We start from the raw sequence: 21699 nt of genomic DNA, 5'->3' as shown, positions 1-21699 counted from the left end.
TACCATTTTTTTCAAAAGGTGATAATAGTAAGGAGTAATAGGAGAATATTCTTTCATTTTTGTTTAATGCCACCCCCGCCCCGACCCCACGACATCCTTGGAAGAAAATGGCCAGTGACAAGTGCTGGCTCTAGGTAGGCAACATCTTTACAAAAAAGCATTTCTTAATCTGTTCTGCATTTGTACTTTGGCAGTGATCTTGAGATGTCATGGGCTAATCAGTGCATGTATGGTCATAACCTGAATGAGATAAATCTGAGAAACCCCAAGATCCTTCAGAAAATTATGTGACTATCAGCATCACCTCTTCTTTAAATTTTATTAAATAAATGCTCCGAAGTGTGATGCTGGAGTGCCATTTTGGAAGACATAAAACTGAAGTATTGTCTAACTGTGCATTAATGCCTGATTCTTTTGTTCTGAGCAAATTCTTACTCTGGTAAGTGTGTTTCCTCTTTCAGCCCCCCTCTCCTCTACCCAAGTTCACTTTACATATTCCTTTCTTTCTGCCCAAAGTGCTTTTTTCATAGTAGACTGCTGTCATATTCCATGGTATAGATGCTTGAGTTACACTATTGTGGAATAAATACATGTAAAAACAATTGGAACGGTCCTTGGTCATGACTTCCAAGAGATAGCTGTTAGCTTCCCTTGGTCCATATTAATGAGGGTTTTCTTTGGAAAAACCTGCAGTGCCAAAATGAAAAATCACCATCAGAATTTACTCATTTTAATGAAATTTTTCTGGGAACAGAACAAATTTGGAAAGAGCAGCATTTATTAATTGCTTTTAGGCTTGTATGTTCTGTAAAACCTTCGTGTTTTCAAAGGAGATATTTAAGTGATCTTCAAGACATACTGTCCTGAGAGTTATTACTTGTTAATATACCATTCTGGTTTACAGACATTTAAAATTGCTTTAAAAATGTGCAACTAATGAAGGCTTTGTGTCACAGGGCATGGGCTGTCGGCAGCCCTCTATAATAGAAAAACGCTCTGTAGGTAAACAGCCAGGAAATCAGAGTGGAATGCATAGTAGCAACCGAGCATATGTGTGTGTATATATATATATACATACCTCCTACATTTCAGTGTTTCATTTTGATCATTCAGGATATATTGATGGAGGTTTTTAGAGTTTGGACAGGTGCTGGTCAGAAGCAATGCAGTGAATTATTAAAGCCCCATTAGGGCCTGTTTTCTGTTATTTTTATAGTGTAGTAGCAATAAGCATAATTTTTCATGGCTGTTCTTTATAATGAACTTTTAGGGTACACATATTCTTTATTATTATAATAAACTTAGAGAAATTAAGCCTGCTTCCTAATAACAGGAATCTTTGGTCTGTTCTTAATTCCAATTTCTGGGTTTCATACGCGCCAAGCAGCTGCTAGATGTTTGGCAAAATGATAACATGCACCCAGGTTCTAAGCTAAATACCTGAGGCAGAAAAAATATGAAAAGAGAAACAAATAAAAGATTACAGTAAAAAGGAAGAGATACATGTAAGTTTACATAAGAAATCAGAACGATTATTTTTGTGAACTGCTATATCCAGTATTTCCAGTACAGCAGCACCCATGAACTCCAGCTTCATTTTGGGGGAATATCTGTCATAAACTGTAGGGCTAAGAACGGCTATGGTGTTTAGGTTTCTGCCACTTTTATGTAGTAAACCTACAGTAGTGTGCGTGGAGAAAAAAGACATAATGCACTTTGCAATTGTAGTGATGATTAAACAGAAGAAAAGATTATAAGAGAAAAATATGGAATAGTTTCAAGGCCAGCATGACTTACTTGTTCTTATAGTTATTTTTAAAGAATATCTTAAGAAAATATGTCTGTTGTCACTGTAAGAAAGTTTTATTGCCTGAAGGTTATCAACAAGTTAACTTGCAGATACCATTTTAAGTTACTAGAAGCAAAACTGAGGTTTTTTTAAAGTAAAGTTTTGATGATTTATTGCATATGTTATTAAGAGCTGAAAAATCTATGTGTTTCCATTTATTTTCCAAATATGGACTTGGCTGTAAAACTACAAGGATGGAATTCTGCCTGAATTTAATATTTATTCTAATGCTAATTTTCATTTTTGAGTTGGAGGACATGTTTTTCTTCTGTAGTATTCTGGAAAATTTTATGTTGCAAGTAATTTTTATTTTCATTTTACTTACTATTAAAATCTCTTTAAAAAATAGAAGAAAGTAAAAATCTATCAAAGCCATAGTATACTTTCATTGGAATACCAGTGTATTAGTATATGGAGTTACCTGTTTCAGCTAATTTCTTATTTTAAAAGTATTGTGGGAAAAAAAAAAGATAAAAAATATTAGAATTTGTGCTTTTATTGTCTAAAGTAAATCTTGAGGTACTATAACTGCGTATAAATTTTACCATTTACATGTGTGCTCGTTACAGTGGTACAGATAAGAAAGTTCACCCTAAACTCCTTGTAAGTGTCAGTACTTTGCACTACTTAAAAAGAAATTTGAAGTACATTTAATATTGCAATGCTTTTAGATCCAGATACTGTCCTCAGTTTCTTGTGAATTACTGCTCGATATGTAGTATGTGAGATACTGCAGCATCAGACTGCAGATGACTGAAATCTTTGATCTGATATGGAAGGCAAAAGTGAATCAGGAGCGATACGCCCTTGTGAATCATTGTTTTTTGACAGGTAGTTGTCAGTTTAGTGCTGCATTTTACTCTTTTTGGTTCACATTCATTGTTAATTACAGTAATCATTCTTTGGTAGTGATATAGGTCAATATAACTACATCTGCCAGGATGAACTGTAAGCCCTGGCTTGGAATCAACTTTTTTGTCTCCCAGGCAAGATTAAGTTTCCCCAATTGTCTGGTGAAATCTCACTGAAAGGTGTTTTTCCCTATCAGTTACCTGAGGGATATGTTCCTATTCTGATTGTTTCAGTTCTTTTCAGTGGCTGGTAAGTATACACATTGTAAGTCTGTATTTTTTCGTAAATGCATCTGTGTGCAGCAGAAGTAACACATTCAGAGCTTTAACACATCAAAACAAATAGTATTTGAAAATGTTATGTGAAGCGCAGAGTCTGTGGAGACAGCTAGTGCCCTGAAGTCTACTTTATACAAAAGAGATTAACACAATTATTCTATGTATAATCTCTCCAGCAAAACACTGTCGCCTGTTTCTGTCAACAAATGGTTTCTTTGCTTTGGCAGCTGAAAGAAATTTTAGTTGTGTAGGCCTTTGTATGTTGCAGAACACAATTTAAAAAATATTTTGGAAGGTAACTGCAGTTTTGGGAAGTTAAATTACTTTTATTAACTAAATATTTTTTTAAACAAGGTAAAAAGACTAATTATGTCTGCTACGTGTGACACACTCATCATCCATGCATAAGGCAGCTTTACTATTTTACAGTACCCCTTTTGGAAGGGTGTGTCATAAGCACATCCCCACTGTTCCTTGCAGACACTTACCTGATCAAAAGGTATGCATATATCCTATTCAGATAACGCACAGTTGAAGAGTGCATTTTCTTTCTGAATAAAGGTGGAGATGAGCAGTGTTCTTACTGAGAGTCTGAGAGTCCATAAAACTGTTGTATACCAAAGAAAAGAAGATAGAGAGGCTTAAGTAAAGGCTTAATATTTCTAGAAGCCTGAGACCAAATAAATTTTGGAAAATTTGCAGGGAGAGGAAGAAAAAAGATACCGCAGCATTTCACTGTGTAATGAATCGCAGAAGCCATATTTCTAATGGAATTGAGTTTAATAGTCCTTGTCAACATGTGAAAGACTTTTTTTTTTTTTATATATTAATAAATGTCAGTGCTCTTTTTCAAATAATTGAATTACATTACTAGTTAATAAATTGTTATATTTTGAGTAAAATTTTACTGTTTCCCCCAAGAAATTGTTAATACAAAATCTAAAATTAAGAGAAGAAATATGTACTTTAATAAATATTGCATTGTATTTGATTTTCTGGTTTATGGCAAAAAATAAATAAGAAGTAAAAATTTGCCAAATTTTGAATTTAGTAGCTGAATCAAAGCTTCTGCTATTCTCAGTTTCTTTACCTGGCTGAAAGAATTACATCATTGTTCACAACTTCTGTTTGTAGAGGGTCAGATACCTCGTGGGAGCAGGGCATTTGAACCCTCCTCGCTTACATGGCAGGGTAAATGCAGGTCTTAGGGCAGAAGTGGACGTGTGTGCAGATCCCCGTGCTGGGAGCCACTTTCCTCCTTGGTTACATGGCAGGCACGTATGTGTCCTGTGGTGAGGGTGCCGGTGCCTCTGACATGCAGCATGCACAGACTGTGCAAACAGTTTCTTATAATTTGACTGAGCACGTGTGTGCTTGCGTCATCGGACTGGATGCGATCTCTGCCATGTTGATGGATAGCTGCATTTTGTTTATATGTGGGGAAGGATGGCAACAAGAAACAAGCCATTAATCGCAAAAACAGTCATTAAGACATCAGCTTATTTCTTGTGCACATCTAAGGACTGGTGGGGAACAACCCCATGAAAATTGTCTCAGCACCTGTTCTGGTAACAGTTATAATGACCTTTCCCTATGTTAACTTTTAGTTTGGTAGTTTACACTTTGTAATTACAAAGCACAGATCATTGAGATGAATTATTAATGTTAATCAGTAAGTCAGCATACAAGAATGCAAAGAATCAAGTCTCTCCTTGTATACTAAATGAAAAGATTTCTTCCAGATTCTTGCTTTGATAATTAGACTCTTTTACATAAGCAAACATTACCTAGTTGCTGCGCTGCAGACTGAAGTTCATTAGTGTGTTAGCACAAATATTGGAAAAAGAGTACTAAACCAATTAGATAGAAGACCTGCGTGTAGCCTGGAAGTAATGCAATGAATGTGACACCAGAACATTTTGAAAGATTGCTCACAGTGATTAAAACCATTTCTGTTTGCAAAAACCCGCCCTGCTCAGCAAGAAAAAGTGCAAACCCTGAGTAGACCTGTTTTTCTCCTACTGATATCTGTAAGATTTTACTGAAAGTACAGTACATTCAATAGTCTTATAAATAGTTTTGTGTATATTCTTTGTTTTAAATATTGACCAGATGTATTGATGTGGCATTTTTTTGTCTAATGGTGATCCTTAACACTGGTTTTCATTAGAATGTTTTTAACCATAGGTTGAAAGCCAGAATGCCATCTTATTTAAATAGCCTGTTTGGAAACCCAACTCAAAATCTTCACAAATCAATTTTGGATTCATAGATATTTCAGGTTTAATGCATAAATGCAGTATTTTAATTTAGTGCCTTTTTGCAGAGGCTGTTGAACTTTACAAGAAGTCATGCTAGTTTGGAATTTTTTGATGTTCAGTTTATTATCTTAAGCAAAGGAACTAACAGTTCATGCTTTTGCATTCTCCACAGATCTTCAATACAGTGAGAGAAGAAGCAGCAGCAGAAGATATTTTTGAATATTTTCCTCACCTTCTGAGAAAGCTCCCAACTTTTGATACAGACTGTATATGCAAAGGTGATGGTTTTTGTGTAAAACCATGTGTAACAGGTGCTTACTGTCAATATCGTGCCACTTCACAGAGGACTGCACTCTCTAACTATATAACTGGTGCTTTACTAGAAGCAACTACATCATTAGGAGCAAGAAGTGGTCTTTTAAATATCTTCGGAGGCTCAACTGGAAGAACAATGCTTAAAGGTAATGAAGATTTAATTTTTTTAAACCCTGTCCACTTCAAGTATAGGGTATATTGCAGAATATAGGGTGTATTGCAAAATATATAATACTAGATAATATTTTGTAGTTTATATACTCATATATGAAGTTAACAGATAAAAAAGATTTTCATGTTTTCAAAGATTTTCCTTTGCAATCATTATGTGTCACAATGATTAGCTATGTTAGTTTAATAAAGTAAAAATGCATGCAAAACTGAAGAGATTTTTATTACAAAACAGACAGCTTTTCAGGTGGGTTTTTTTGTTTGTTTTGTTTTTTTCTTTTTAGAAACGTTCTTGTCTGCGTCCAAGTTAATGCCTAAGCCACTGTTGTTAGGGTGTTCCTTTGTGTAGTATTTCTCATTTACCAAGTGTTCCTGCTGATAGGCTGACTTGGTTCAGGACTTGAGAAAGGAGTACATACTTGTATAATGACAACAATAATAACCAACTAGCTGTCAGCATAGCACTGTGTGGTAAGTACGTACAATTTGTTACTGATTTATTGTTGGTCTTCTCCCGGATCTGTCATCTTTCTCGTATTGGATCATTTCAAATAACGTGGGTATTGCCTTTGTGGAAAATGCCTATTGGAGAATGGATGTTACATACTAACTTTCCATGCTGATCATCTTCCTCTGCAATAAGAATACCATTATGTGATTTAGTTTGGTCAGTTTTGGAAGTTAAACAGGACAAAGACATTCTTGGTACAAATTCATTGCATTAAAACAGGGTTTTGTACAGAATAGTAACTGCATTTTAAATTCATTTTTAATTAACGCCTAGAATATTTCCTAAGGTACTCAAGCATTTGGGGATTTATCATCATCTGATATACTGTAACAAAAGGATGTAGTATTTCAGTTGTACAATTGTAGAATTGAAGCATGTGGATAATACAGCTTGCCCAGGAATATGACAAAATCAGTACAGAATTCTCAGTGCAGTTCCTTAACTAGTACAGATACTGACCTCAATTTTACAGGTAAATAGTTATATAGTTTGTGCTCAGATCAGGTTGTCTTATTTTTATCCTAAAGTGGTCCTTTCTAGTTTTAATTAGTCTCTCTCTAGGTGAATCAAATGGCAGAGGGAGGCACTAAAACGGCATGAGAACAACAGGTACAGATGGCCACTGCAGCATCTGAGTGAATTTCAGTAGTACGCTGAGCAACATTACTAAGCTTCACATACTCTTATCATCTGTGAGAGACAGAGATATGTACAGTACAGTGTCCTATTTTGGTAGGGTTTTTCCTTTCTATTTTGTTTAGATTTTATTTGTTCTGGGGAGATGAGTGCTTTAGAAAGATAAACACGTACATTCCTGCGACAGCTCTGGAAAGCAAGGTTAAAAGAACTGAGTCATGTACTTGGTGGTGCGGTGTGGTGGACCCTCCTCCTACAGAGTGGGAGAAGAGAGCACAGGGTTTTGATGCCCCAGACCTGATTGAGACTCTAAGGATGCTCTGTCCCCTGAGTACAAATGTCAGCCTCCCATGGGGCATGTTGCTGCAGTGCCCGAAAAGCCCAGCTGGTGACTGTCATCGTAGAGCTGCAGGCTCCGACTGAGTTCTGAACCTGGAAGCAGCAGCAGTAATTAGCTCAGGCTCACTGACATGCTAATAATGGCTGTATCTTTTTATAGAGCCTGAGCTAGTGACTGAACATGTATGCTCTGCGTACCAGCACACTTTGCACTAGTTTGGGGATCTCTGTGGTGCCTGTATTACGTGGTGTATGCTTCTGTTGTTGTATTCTGAGCCCAAGGATGTGCGACCTTAAAGAAAAGGCCAAGATCTTGAACTTGATTTGCAATTCCACAGACAACCTGTGTAGATAGTAGAGATTTAATTTACTGTAGTGGCCTAGGTATGATTTACTGTAGTGGTCTCTGTTGAGGAAGAGATGTGCTGCAGCTTTAGGATACTGAAGTTTTCTGAATGTGGAAGGTTCATGTTCAGCTATATCACGGTGATTTAATATATCTGAGAAATGAGAAAGGTATCAGTAACAGAGTCCTCTCTAAAAACATTTACAGAGTATTATTTGGTGATGTTATTAACTGAGACATTAGCATTAGCAAGGAAGCCAACAGTATTTTAAATTCAGAGCTGCAGTTATCATTTATGGGTGTGTACCTTTTAAGAAGGAAAGTTGTCCTGTCCCTGCAGATTGATAAAAAGGTTATTTTGATCTGTCTGACATCCTCCCTTACTGCTGGATTTAACTTCAACGGTAAGCTAAACTCTTCTAAACCTGAGAACTTTTAATTGACACTGATAACAACTCTGTTGTAAAACGCAATGGAGTGTTTATCACAGGATACAGCATGTCATCGGAACACTTCACTTAGTAGTTGTTTGGAGGTGTTGAAAAGGGAATATATTGATCCTGGTGTGGTTTAATAGTTGTTGTGGTTTAACCCTGGTAGGCAGCTAAGCACCACGCTGCTGCTCACTTACTCGCCCCCAGTGGGATGGGGAAGAGAATCAGAAGGGTAAAAATGAGAAAATTCATGGGTTGAGATGAAGACAGTTTAATAAGTAAAGCAAAAGCCATGTGCACAACCAAAGCAAAATAAATAATTCATTCACTGCTTCCCATAGGCAGGCAGATGTTTAGCCCCTTCCAGGAAAGCAGGGCTTCATCACGCATAACAGTTGCTTGGGAAGACAAACAACCATCACTCCGAATGTACACCCTTCCTCCTCTTTATCCCAGCTTTTATTGCTGAGCATGATGTGATATGGTCTGGGATATCCCTCTGGTCAGTTGGGGTCAGCTGTCCCAGCTGTGTTCCCTCCCAACTTCTTGTGCCCCCCCAGCCTACTCACTGGTGGGGTGGGGTGAGAAGCAGAAAAGGCCATGGTTCTGTGTAAGCACTGCTCAGCAGTAACTAAATTATCCCTGTGTTACCAACACTGTTTTCAGCACAAATCCAAAACATAGCCCCATACCAGCTACTATGAAGCAAATTAACTCTGACTCAGCCCAAACTGTTACAATAGTGAAGGTGATATTTCCATCAGCACTTGTGGTTTGTAGCCCTCCAGAAACAGTTCAAACTGTTGTGCATTTCATCAGGGCCCTACCAACCTTTCGCAGACAAGACAGCAGTATATCTAAGTTAAGAGTGTCATGTGTTGCAGACAGACCAGGGAGATGAAAATAAATATTTGCTTTGACAGTCAGAGGTTTTGAGTGCCCATGTAGTAATTTCAGTGCTGTGCACTGCCCTGAATTAGTATCAGCAGCAGGAAATTAGCATTATGTCTTTTTAGGTTGGGTTTCTTCATGTTGGTCAGCCTGCTGAAGAATGGAGGGAAGACCCCTTCTCTGATTCTATTTTTACTTTTTTGATCAAGAATAGCAAATGTTTCTCGTTACTGTGTTTCACAAGCTGTGATTTTCAAGTGTTGGCTTGCTTCCATAAAATCTTAAGTATAGGTTCTCAGGTCTTTGTATTTAATTTATTTATTTTTTAACTTTTGTATTAGAACATGTCTAACAGTTCTTCCTTTAAAATTGTACTTGAAAAAGGATTTGCAGTGTAGGAAGACGTCACAGTACAATCAAAGGTCCAAGCATAAAGGTCCCGATGGAAGTGCAGGAGAGCACTGATGAGATGTTCGTTTCTTTCAGATAGAAAGAAATTACAGATGTCTGGTTTATGCGGGATAGTGCAGTGTAGAGACACTCAACCTGTTGCTGACTCATTCAGACCCTAACTGGAGTATTTTCATGATGCAGCGAAATCTCCTATAGTAGGTGGTTTGAAAGCAATATAGGCAGTCCCAGTTAATAATCCTTCAAAATATGACCCTTTCTGGTGATGGCACTAGCTGAGATGGTGGTAGTTTGAGTATCATTGCACCATACTTCACTATACAGAAGTAGGCATGCCCAAAGGCAGCAATTATATTGATTACTTGAAATAAGTAAAAGGAATCACTAGCAAATGAAAATGTGAACACCAATAGCACTGACATAGCTGGAACTAGAATGCATGATGAAAACAAAAGGTTATATAAATTTATTTTAAAATGTCTTCAAAAGTAATTCGCAATGTTATATAAGCATAAATAAAAGAATTGTTGAACTATCTACTGTTCTGCCACTCAGAAATTTGAACTCAAACTTCCTTTGTGTCCTATAAATGTTGTAATACCTAAAAACATTGTAAATAAAAACTGGAAGAAGTGGTGAATAATTATGAAGTAATTATAGTAAAACATTTTTGCGGTGGATCCAGTTCAATAGATCTTTACCTCGTAAAGATGCGCTACTAAAGGTGCTATTGAAGACTTTTGCTGTATTGCATGTTACTACTTACAGTGTTAGACAATGACAAATACTCTTGCGTATTAGAGTAAAAGTTCACACATCTGAGGCTCTGAACTGATGGTAAGTGGCAATGCCAGCATCAGCTTTAATCACCTCTCTCTCCTTTCTGGGTTCTTGTTCCTAGAAACTGATTTCACTTCAGAAAATCCTGTAAAAGAGGGGAACAATAAGGGGCAAAGTCACCTTGGCCTGGTATTGCCACCGAGTGCTTCATTTTGTCAAATCACATCCTGAGTTAGAGATCTCTAAATTGCCTTAGATATTTGTATATGTATTATACATTTCAGTTCAATGAGTTAATAGGCCTTCATCAAAATGTTTACCTGTAATATAGGCAAAATACAATTGTGTTTAAAACATGCTGTGATTAATACTTCAGTTTTTAATGCCTGCATACATTGTCATGTATTTTATGTAAACATATAATTTGTGCAGGCATTATGCAAATATATTCTTGAGTGTAAGAGGATTCTATTTTTATTTGATTGATTGAAAAATATGGATTATGTGGGTAATTCTAGTTTTAATTTGCAAAACATTTGGGAGTCCTACTCCTAACCTTGGGTTGTATATGCATCTTACTCTAAAATCACCAGTGACAAATGATTTAAAGAAAAAGGTCTTTATTAATGTATATGAAACAAGATTTAGTTTAAATGAGTTATCTTGCAAGTAAACATAAAATTGTAGGCTTCGGTTTACTGGCTTTAAAAACTTTTTTTTTTTTTTTAAAAAGTATAGTTCTTTCAGTTCCAAATTAGGAAACAGCATGGTCAAACCTTTTTTTTCAGATTTGGGGAATATTTCTACTGACCATGTTCTTTTGGAAGTTCTTTTCTTGTGCTGTCACAGAAACATGACATGGTGGAGGAAGTAGAAACTAACAAATGTGTGACTGTACTGAAAGGAAAAATTGAGTAATCTACCTATGCAATTTTTTCAGTGAGGGTGATAGCTCTCTTGAGAAAAAGTTTCCAGCTGAACCTGAAAGGTAGGGGGTTTATTCTACTTGTAAAAATAATTATCATAAACAAGTTAGTTAATCTTTAGTGTTTTTTATGGAGTTCATTTATAGGCTCAATGTAGCCATGTCATTAAACGTATGACTGTGAACTGTAGAATATCACTTAATGGGCATGTGGCTGGGCAGCAGGTATGCAGCCTGGTTGCTTCTCCTCATGCCTTTCGGCTTTGTGGGAACTGCATTTTTAGTGGCTTTTTTTTGTTTTTTTTTAACTCAATGGTACTTGGAATTGCACCAAAGTGCTTCACTCACACAAGCTTTTTACTTACTTTTTTCTGAAATTGTGAAAATACACAGAAAGTGTCTCTATTTTTTGTCTAGAGCATAATGACTTACTGTCATATCTTGTCCAAAACAGTTGAAACAGCCAGCAGAGCACAAAGCTCTTCTACCCTCTCATCTAGTCACTGAAGCCCTCACAGTAGCACATGGAACAGGGTATATGGACCTTTACTATTCAGACTGGCAATAGATGCCAGTGCTGGAGGCTCTCAGCAAAAGTGCTCAAAATGCTTCCTTTTCTTTTACCAATAAAAAAAAAAATCTAGTTTGTGCACCTGTGTTGATCACTAGTACACCAGTATGAGGGAGAATGAAGTTTCTCTGGTAAGACAGTCACAAGCCATTTAGAAAGTTACAGCTCAGACCAATAACTTAAGTTCAGTCTGAAAGCAGTAGAAAGCTGATGCACAGGGGACATAGAGTGAGTGGACTACTGAATTCCACACTTCATGATTTCTGAATTGCTCTAAGGGGCAGCCCACGTACAGATTGTGTTGCAGTATATCCAGTCTTTTGCCAACGACATGTGACATGATAGCAAGGTTCATGTGAAGTAGATGTGTATCTTCCACCAAGTAAAACCATTCTTCAGCTATGCTACAAGTTAAGTTTCAGTACAGACGTGAACCTGTGGACACAATTTAGACAGTTGTCAACTCTAGAGTGATTATTACTGCACTTGGAATGATTTTCAAGACAATTCTTCAAAAGCTTCAAAAGTGGAAGTGAATTTGTTTATTAAAAGCAGTCTGTGTCGGCCAGTCTTGAAAAGATCTCAAGGGCTGTCAGATTTGTGTTTGGAGGACCTCTTCTGGACCAGACAACATTCCACTACTTTTCTTTCAAAATGTTTGTAATTTGTGGAGATAAAGTTCAGCACACGCTGGCACAGTCTGTTTAAAGAGGAGCCCATTACTTTAATGGGGAGTGTCCTTCATGATTTAAAAGGAAGACTTCTCAAAACCTTTATATGCTCTGTAGTTAGGGATTTTATGTAATATCTGCCCCGGAAATAGGGATCCTGCAAACAGAGAGTCCCTAATGCTGGGATAGCCTCCTGGTTTTATGTCTCCCTGTCACTAAGCACATTCCAAGTTCTTTGTGTTCAGTCCTTCAGGAGTTATTTAATGACCTGAGCAATGAACCTTACAGTCACAAGTAGTCCAACTCCAGGAAATACTGCTCTAAGGTTTTGTTGGCTAGCTAAGGACCCGAAATGCTCCGAGTCCCCAAGGCTAGGATGGTCTTGCAGGCAGATCAGCTGCCAGTGGTGTTAGTTCCAGAGAAGGCTTTCAAACATACCAGATCTCCAAAGCCAGAATTCCCGGTCACGTGGATCTGGGACTGAGAGTCTTTGAAAACTCATGTAGGGCCTGCTCTGTAGGAGACTCGTCTCTTGGGTCTGGAGCAGGGAGCCTGCAAGCCCTGCTCTCATGGCTCACAGAGCTGTCAGGCTCCCGACGGAGGAGCTGCGACTCTGGTCCCGGTAGCACAGGGACAGTCTAAGAGTAGACTCCCGGGAACCACAGATGCCTGGAGTTCCCACAGCTGGTCAGTGACAGTCTCATCTTTGTTACTACAGAGAACATAATTTTCATGTATGAACACTGAAGACATTTCAGCTGCGCTGTTTTAGCACCTCTGTATGTAACTCAGAATTTGTGGTTAGTAAGAAGTTTTGAGAATGTCTTTCAATGGGATTTGGATTGAAACCAGATTTCTTCCCATAGAAAGGAAATCCTGCTTCTCAGCCTGTTCTGTTTCTTAGAAATTGATTGTTACAGAAGTTTGTTCATAGTTGTGAACGGGCCAGGACTTTCACTGGAATCATATTTGAAGACTCAGTCATTGTCACAGTTCATGTGGTGTTGACATTTTTATGCAGAAAGTGAAAAAAAGTTCTGGGTCTTTTTTCAGTCTTAAAGAAGGAATGTGAAAGAGTATATGAAAATGTTTGTGCTTTGTATTTGATACCTGTATCCAGAATCATTGTTGGAAAAAAACTTGCAGCCTTCCTTCCCTGTCTCCCCCCCCCCCCCCCCCCCAAGGATAATTTCTGTAGTTTTGTAATCTAAGAAAAACAAAAGGGAAGTAAAAAGAGGTGTCTGAGGATGGAGCAGACTGTAAACATTTTATATCAGGATTCTTTTCACTTCTTTAACTATACACACTAACCAGTGTAACTATACACTTCTAACCAGTGTATAGAGCTAAGCAGTTAAGAAACAGAACTGAGTTTCGGATGGGTTTGTATAGATTTTAGTTCCAATAATATTATGTGACCGTTTGGTATACTGATGATCCTTTAACTTGTATAGCTGAGTCTCTGCGTACAGCAGTATTTTTGTTGGTAGTCTGTAGCTGTTGTTTCCACCAGCAGAAAAAAGAGTTTAAATTCATAGAATGAGTCTGACTGTGCTCTTAGGGCTTTGTTGTGAGGGAAGGAATGAAGAATATACTAATGTCTGTGGATGAAGGCTGAGAGAGCAGAAGTTTGTGCAAAGTGATGTTAGTTTTAAAATCAAACTACTTATTTTTTTTGTGAAGAGTAATTAGTCTTCAGAAAAAATGAGATGGGATTCTAAGTGCAGATAGTTAATCCCTGAACTGCTTATTATTGTTTATTATTTTAAAGGTCTGAACATTTGTTTGAATGGGCCTTGTAAAAGTAGTGTCCATGGGAACTCTTAGTGTAGAATGGAACTTTTTTGGTATGTTTATGTTAGCATGTCAATCATAAGCAAAAAACCCCAAGGACCTCAAGCCCCAAGATGACTTCAAGAGTCATCTCTAAAGATTCCCTTGAAGTTTTGTTTCTAGGAAACAAATTAGAAGAAAAATCAACTTTTGTAGGATAACGCTGTTTTATTTATATCCAGACACAATTTTTTTTTTTTTGTTAAATTCTAAGATACACTATACAGTTTCCTTTGTAGAATCAAGAACATTCTGATTTTTTCCCTTAGCTTTTCAGAGATTTGCTTTTATAACTAGTGGAAAAATCTTTAGTATTGACCCTATAATGATGAGAAATGTTTAATCTGATGGTTTATTTGGGGTTTGTAGGCAGATAGCATTAATAAAATTGATATTTATAAATCAAATTAATTTTAAAATTCTATACTGTATCCCCATGGGGGTCCTTATATTATCATATTTAACATGAATTCTTCAGAAATCTAAGCGTACTGGTTTTCAGCTGGAAGTTGGACACAACAATAAATTGTCATTCTTCCAGTTAAGAAAGAATATGCTCATATTGTCAATGAAAAATCATGGTGCATTGGCCGAGTTCCACAATTGTTCCTCCAGTAGAGGTTTTTCAGACAAGACGTGTATTCACCTTATAAACAAAGTGACTCTGAGTGTACTGCTCGCATTCCAGTTCTGCATGGATTGCTCGCTCAGACTTCCGGGGGAAATGGAGAAAGGTTTCTTGTGGCAGTGTATTGTTTTTCAGTCTTGCGTACTCTAGCAAATTTCATAACCAACTGTTCACTGATGTAGTCCTGCTGCTTGTAAAAGTGATGTAAACTGTGTGTAGACAAGGCTAAGGTTAGAATGAAGAAAAGAAGTGATTAAAATGCCAGAGACTGATATTAACGGCTGATGGGATCAAGGCAGAGTTTTCGTGTCTACTCAGTTTATGAACATAGATGCAGTCTGAAAGGCTATGCTGTCTTTTTAAGTCCCTCTATTTGTAATTTCTTCACGGTTAATCACACTTCTGGGAGCCTCATGGAGGTTTTCTTCTTCTTTGCCTCTCAAGGAAACTTTTTTGGATTGTTGCCTAAGTCATAGCCCTTTGTCCCGTTAAAGCTAATGCTACTGCCTTTTATTAGAGACTCCAGTGCAGAGTGCATAATAGCTGTAAAGGTAGGGCATTTGCTAATAAAGGAACCCATGTCGCGGTTTTTGTAATGCTTCAGCTGAAGTTTCCTAAAACAAAACTAACTCCGTTTATTATTTTTGGCCTGTTTAAACAACACTGATATAAATATAACTTGTACGAAAGCTTGGGTGTAGGCTAACTTATTTCTTAATATGTTTAAAGACAAAAATCCAGCAGAATTTAAATCGCTCTTGTTTATAACTCTGCTGTCAAAATCAAATGCTTTTAGTCTTAGCAGGATGTATGCTCGTCCTTAATTTCTAAACTTCCTTCCATTCGAATCCCAGTGTTTCAACTTTTATCTGGAGAGATAGGTAACCTGACCTTTCAGTGAGCCAGCCAAATGCATGTCTTCTTCATGGCTTACACAAGGCATGTCAGTTATGCATTTTGCCACAGTTTGTAGCTTTAAACTGAGCAGCTGTTGCCTGACTGTTAGTTTGGACAAGTGCAGCGTGCAGACTTTTTGTGGTATTGGAAGTACCTGCTCTTCTGGCGTTTTAGGAGGAATCTAAGATTCAATGGAAGACACATTTGCTGGTAAGATTTGTACTTCTGTGGCCCCTAGTACATGATTCTGGTTATATGTAGGTAGTGAAAACAAAGTGATAGTTTTAATTCCAGAGTTAGAAGTAGATCGGGTGAGGGGTTTCTAATCTAATGTTGGATCTATAATGTCTGCATTTAATAACAATGCTTTAGGGACACAAAACTGTTGCTAGGTGGAAAATGAAGTAAGGATTTAATATAAACAATATGAAATATAAAGTCGTCTCTCAGTCTTAAGTGCGTATTTTGTATTTCAACTTGTTTGAAATGGAATGTAATGTAAATATAAGTAATTTAGGTATACTTTGCATCAGTTGACATTGCAACTATTTTGATATCAAATTATGTTGTGGTACATTCCTTTGTTTCTTATTCTACAAAAATAAGTGACTGTTACAAAAAATGCTAGACAAAATATGAATGTCAGATATAATAAAAGTTTTTGAAAGTAATAGAACCCGGTAATTATTTTTTTCTGTAAAGTTTATAAATTACTTAAATGTTACAAGTTAGTAGCATATTTTTGCATGTAAATCCACTGCTGCTTTTTTCTTTAGCAAGCTTTTGTTCTTGGATCTTCAGTATACAAGTTCATAACTTGTAACCAATTTGTGTTTTGTGGATGCTGAAGGCAGTTGATTTTTTTCACTTTCTGAATGACATGAGTGCATAGCAAGATGTAAAAGCAATGTTTCGCTACTAATTGGTCATAAAGAAACACCTATACTTACATTTTTTTTAAACTGGCATATGTAACTTAAATGAATGTTCATAATATTTTACTCTGTGAAAGGAATGTCTTTTATGTGCTAACCCTCCCATCTCCCTAATCTGGCTGTTAGCTAAAGGCTATCACAAACATTCACCATTCAAAGAGATAGTATCCCATTGCAATAGAAAGATTTTTATTGGTTGTCAACATCTTTACTTTCACCTCAGTGATTGAGACAGCACAGAAAAAAAAAGCCCTGATATCAAGTGTATCTGTATTAATTGCAAAATAATAGTGGTTTTGATCCCTTTATTCAGTGAGTGATAATTAATCTGAGATACCTAGTAGGATTACAAGAAATGGAGGGAAAATTATTTTAGTTAATTTCAGAAATGTTAAAATTATAAACTCAGACCCTGCCTTTAACAGGCTGATTTGTGGTGGTTTTAGCTTTGATTTGAGGTAGAACAATGCAAGAATTTTCTAGAAAATAAGCAGATATGAGAATCTTTGTTAGTGCATAATTTGTTTAGTTTTTATTTAAGGGCCTTCATATTGACATAGTTTTCTAATGTTTAAGTATTCGCTTTGGAAATAGCTGTTATAGCACAAATTGAAAATATTTTGCCTACAAAATACCAAAACAACAATACAAGAACTAGAAATACTATTTCATGCTAAAAGTACCTTTAATTGCTTCTTGTGATTAATTTTATGGGCCTTGCACAATTGTACAGCAATTAAATATTTTTATCCTTCATTTCCCATGGACTTGGTACAATAGATTTCATGCACATTTTCAGCTTTCTTTATAAAGTGTTCAGATCTTCTAGAAATGGGATAGATCTGAAGCTGTTGCTTTAGGTCTACCCCCTTGCCCCCAATCACCTTTTCAATTTCTCTTTCCTCTGATATTTTGGAGTAAAGCGCAGATACATACCTTTTGACTTAACCGTATTGCCACAGGCAGAAGTAGTGTCTTCTGAGAGCATTTTTCTTTGGGAGGAAAAAAGAAATCTTAATCTGGAAAGACTATAGTTTTTAATGCCTTTTTATATGTTACTGTTAGATTTGCAGATGATTTGATCTGAAGTTGTTCACCTGTATTTGCTTGTTCAGAATTAAATTGCTAAGCTCTGCAGAGAAATGGAACAAAGATTTCTTTAACATGGATATTTCCTTATGAAAGTGCAGTAGTTACTGAAATATCATAAATATGTATGACCTTTTCTAAAAATTCTTATAAGATTTTTTTTCAAATAAATTGCTCTTCTGAGTTTCGAAAAGTTTCAGACAGGAAATCAGAAGAATTAAAATTGGAAACATTGTTAGTCTTTGGGACCTGATCCTGAAAATAGCTGTACCTAAAGCCATTAAACTACATGGGGTTTTTTTCTACACACTTTGTTTTGTAGAATATTTCTAGGTAATACTACCATTTCTTACTACCTCCAGCTATAGAACTGCAGCCACTGGCACCATATTGAGACTTCTGCAAATCTCAGAAGGGCATAATGTGCCAAACGTCCAAGTTTATTTTCATGTACCCAACCATCCTGAGCTGCACAAGGTCATGATAGAATTTAAGGTTAAAGACTTGATAGATCTTTTTAGAGTTCTTTAAAACGTCATTTTTATCGGTGAATAAATTAAGCAAAAATAGTGTTAACAAAAACCACAATAAACCATTATCACATTAATAATTCAAGCTAAGAAACCAGTACAGTAACTAACTTGAACATTAAAAGATTAAAAAATGGTTAGTGTGGTCAGAAAAGAACGCTTTTCCCATATTTGCTGAGAAGAGTTACATCATAGTAATTAGTTCTGGTTTTGTGTCAGTGTAGGCATTTTCTTGACTGAGAAAATGTAATTAATATTTTATGAACTTACTTGTGGTGTCATACATTAAAGCACCATGAAATAGTTTTGCTATTATTTGTTTAATAGTGTCTTCAATTTAAGTGAGAAAATGAACCTTAAAAGTAGAATTTTCTTCTAGGTTTCAGATCTTCATAATACGCTGTTCTGTAACTGCCATGAAGTAGAAGGGATCAATTTAAATCACATAGTTCTTGTCTACCTTATAGCTAAAGGATTTGTGAATGTAAAACCTCCTGAAAGCTGTCAACACACCATTCAAGCATGTGTTTGGAACACCAAAGAGAAAGAGGTGCTAGCTTCAGGTACTGATTGTCTTGAAGATGGTGGTAGGACGTTGCATACAAGCTTAGTGTTCGGGAGGAAATAGCTTCAGGAATTTTCTATAACCATATATAGAGTGAATTGTTTTAAAAAAGACAACAGGGAAAAGCTAAAATATATTTAAAATTCCTGTATGCAGAGATACAGCTAGAACTGTGCCTGTAACTAGAATTTCTATTTGCTACCAAAACCAAAAAATACTGGATTTTTTTTGTGGAAAAGAAACAGCTGATTCCCCCCCCCCCAACCTTCTTTTGAACATCAGGAGGAGAAAATAGTCTTGTTTTTTCTATGTGGAATTATATGATTTAAAAAGAACAAAGACAGATCTGCTTCAGAATGGAAGTTGATACTTTTTATTTTGAGAATATAATTTTTGCAAAACCTATCAAATGATTAGCCAAAACATTTGGATAAAATCAATATAAATTCATAAACATTTTAGTCACACAAATATGAAATAATTTTATCCCAAGTTTTGTGCAGAGATTTGGTGTTTAACATGCTCACTTTTGCAAAAATATGTTCTTATAAAAAACCTTTTTATGTATAAAATGTTGCATCTTTTAAAAAACATAATTGCTTTCTTCATGTTTTCCATAAGCCATGTAAAAAGCATTAATATGGTAGTTTTACATTTACATTTTATTTGACTTACAGCAAATTCTTGCGGACTACATTCCTGCATATTTGATCTCTTTCTCATATGATTGAAAGTTAAAGAACTGCAAGCAGGTTGGGTGTCAGAAACAAAACAAACCCTCAATATTTGCATAGTTTGGAAACGCACTACATTTTTTAAAAAGGGAAACAAAATTGCATTTGTTCCATTACTTTTGGCCACCACAATGAATGGAAGTTACAGCCACTTGTTTGATGGTAGAATAAGGTTAGTAGTGTAATATTTTATTTCTTAGTAATAGCTACAATAACAAAATTGATGGAGTCATGAAAGTAACAGTTTTCTGATTCTACTGGGCAGAAAATTATATCACTTTTTATGTCAGTGTGGGAGGACTGGTGAGAAACAGCCTGCAAAAAAGCACTTGTTGGTTACAGTGCATCACAAGCTGTCTGTTGGTTAAGTATGCCGTGTTGTGCTAATATGTTTGCTGTTTTACTGGGAGGCAAGAATAAATAAGTTGTATGTAAAAGCTGTGCAGTAGCGCTCTCAGTCTGATCATTGCTGACTGTCCAGCTTTGAGCACTTTCTATAGAGAAAAGTTCAGGAGGTACGTGATAACTTTCAGATAGATAATAATTACTGTAAGGAGGAAGTAAGCAGTTGTCCTTTATGTCTTCTAGGAGTGGGACAAAAACTGGATCTGAACAGCAAACACCTCACCATAGGTATTTTTATAGGAGGGGGATTTGACAGAGGAGGGATCCAGTCAAATTGAAGGACTTCTTTTAAATGTCACTTGAAGAAAATGGACACAGGTGGTGTTGGCTGGCATAAGCAGCAGGACAAAAGCAGCAAGGGTGGTGAGGAAAGAGATGCATGTGACTGAATACAGAGGGACTAATTTCAGAAAGTTGTTACAGGAAAGGGAAAGCTTGAGAGGCAAAAAAAAAAAGTTTAGTGACTGCATGGATGATGGCACATCAAATTTTAAGACGGGAGGGTTATAAAAGCATGTTGTTTGGGAAAGTAAGAGCTCATAGAATTGCAAACCCTAATGTCAATGGAGACCACTAGCTATAGTCTGACATCCTTTTAAGATGTCATTTACTTAAACCCAGTTGTCTCTGTTTTAAGCTCAGTAGATGAAAGGCAGCAGTGATAATGTACAGCCCTCAGAGCATGCCTTAGAACTATCATCCCTGTGCACAGCTTTTTCCAGTGGTCAGTGACACTCACAGTCAAAGGGGGGTGACTTATTTCTAGTTTGAGTTTGTCTGTCATCAAGGACCAACTGCTTGTTCTTGTTATGCCTTTTTTCTGCTGGATTAAAGTCTTTAAAAACTGACGTATTTCCGCTGTTGGAGTTGCTTATGTATCTACTGCAGTCGAGTCACGTCTCAATTCTCACTTTATTGAACTGAAGTTATGCATTTCTGATCTAAATCTCTTCCTCCAGGTCTCAATATTCAAGCCTGGAATAATTTTATAGCTCTCTTCTGCACGCTCTGTAGTTTGTCTGTGTCTTTAAACACATTGCATTATTGGTGTCATCGGTGATTTATGCGGGACGATCTGGTTTTGCCACCTCTCCCTCTTAAAAACTCATAGAAAACATTTGGGTTTAGTGTCCCTTCTTATTTTTTCAGAGCCGTTGCCTTTAGGAAAGCAGAACTCCATTCCATACACAGGATCTGCATTTCTTGTGTCTAGAATACTAACTATTTCCAATAGATATAAAGTGTGTACACTAACGTGACTACTTTTTGCTTCACTATTAAAGTGATACTTAATGGTTTGTAAGGTAAAATGCTAAACTGCCATCTAACAATCCTGGAATCATTTGGGTTACGAGGGACTGTGCCGGTCATTTAGTCCAACTCGGCTCAAAGCAAGGCTGATGTATTTTATTTTCCTAGTTGTTTTGTTTTCTTACTATGTGAACGATATTGTTGACAAAGTTGGCCCTAATTCCATTTTAAACCTTAACCACAGTACAGGTAGCAGTGGCACCACAAGGAAGGGAAAGAAAGAGAACTGTGAATTTTTACTATGTACTTTCAGAGAAAGAATTAATTGCATTTGAAGTCTTCAGATTAAGGGAGATATCTTAAAATCTGAGGATCTCAGAAGGTACTAATTTTGAGTTTGGTTTTGGATAGCAAAATCATTAATTTTGAAAGTTTTCATGTTAGAAAAGGACTGCAAACACGTTTTCTAGTACAATCTGCTAAAGCTAGTGACAAAGACAATTCATTAAAAAGTCTTGTGACTGTTTAGAAGAGCTTTTATGTAGTGAGTGTATTAATCCTTTCATTTTTACAAGATAACTAGTTACAAAT

At 36.4% G+C, this 21699-nt stretch overlaps 1 protein-coding gene across 7 annotated transcripts in view; it reads left to right on the top strand.

Annotated features, from left to right (window-relative positions):
- The window catches only part of PLCE1 (phospholipase C epsilon 1), a 163230-nt gene that overhangs the window by 66110 nt on the left and 75421 nt on the right, over positions 1–21699 (top strand). For 6 of the 7 annotated variants that reach the window (XM_052798490.1, XM_052798493.1, XM_052798492.1 and 3 more), the window contains exon 3: positions 5413–5701. In XM_052798490.1, coding sequence (XP_052654450.1) covers positions 5413–5701 — 289 coding nt within the window. Of the gene's footprint in view, positions 1–5412; positions 5702–15724; positions 15810–21699 lie in introns of those variants that run through there. The other variant, XM_052798495.1, reaches the window with a different exon arrangement.

The sequence above is a fragment of the Harpia harpyja genome, chromosome 10, assembly GCF_026419915.1.
Source record: "Harpia harpyja isolate bHarHar1 chromosome 10, bHarHar1 primary haplotype, whole genome shotgun sequence".
In the NCBI taxonomy this organism is placed as follows: Eukaryota; Metazoa; Chordata; class Aves; order Accipitriformes; family Accipitridae; genus Harpia; species Harpia harpyja.
The sequence above is the reverse complement of the archived record's forward strand: the minus strand, read 5'-3'. Positions and strand labels throughout refer to the sequence as shown.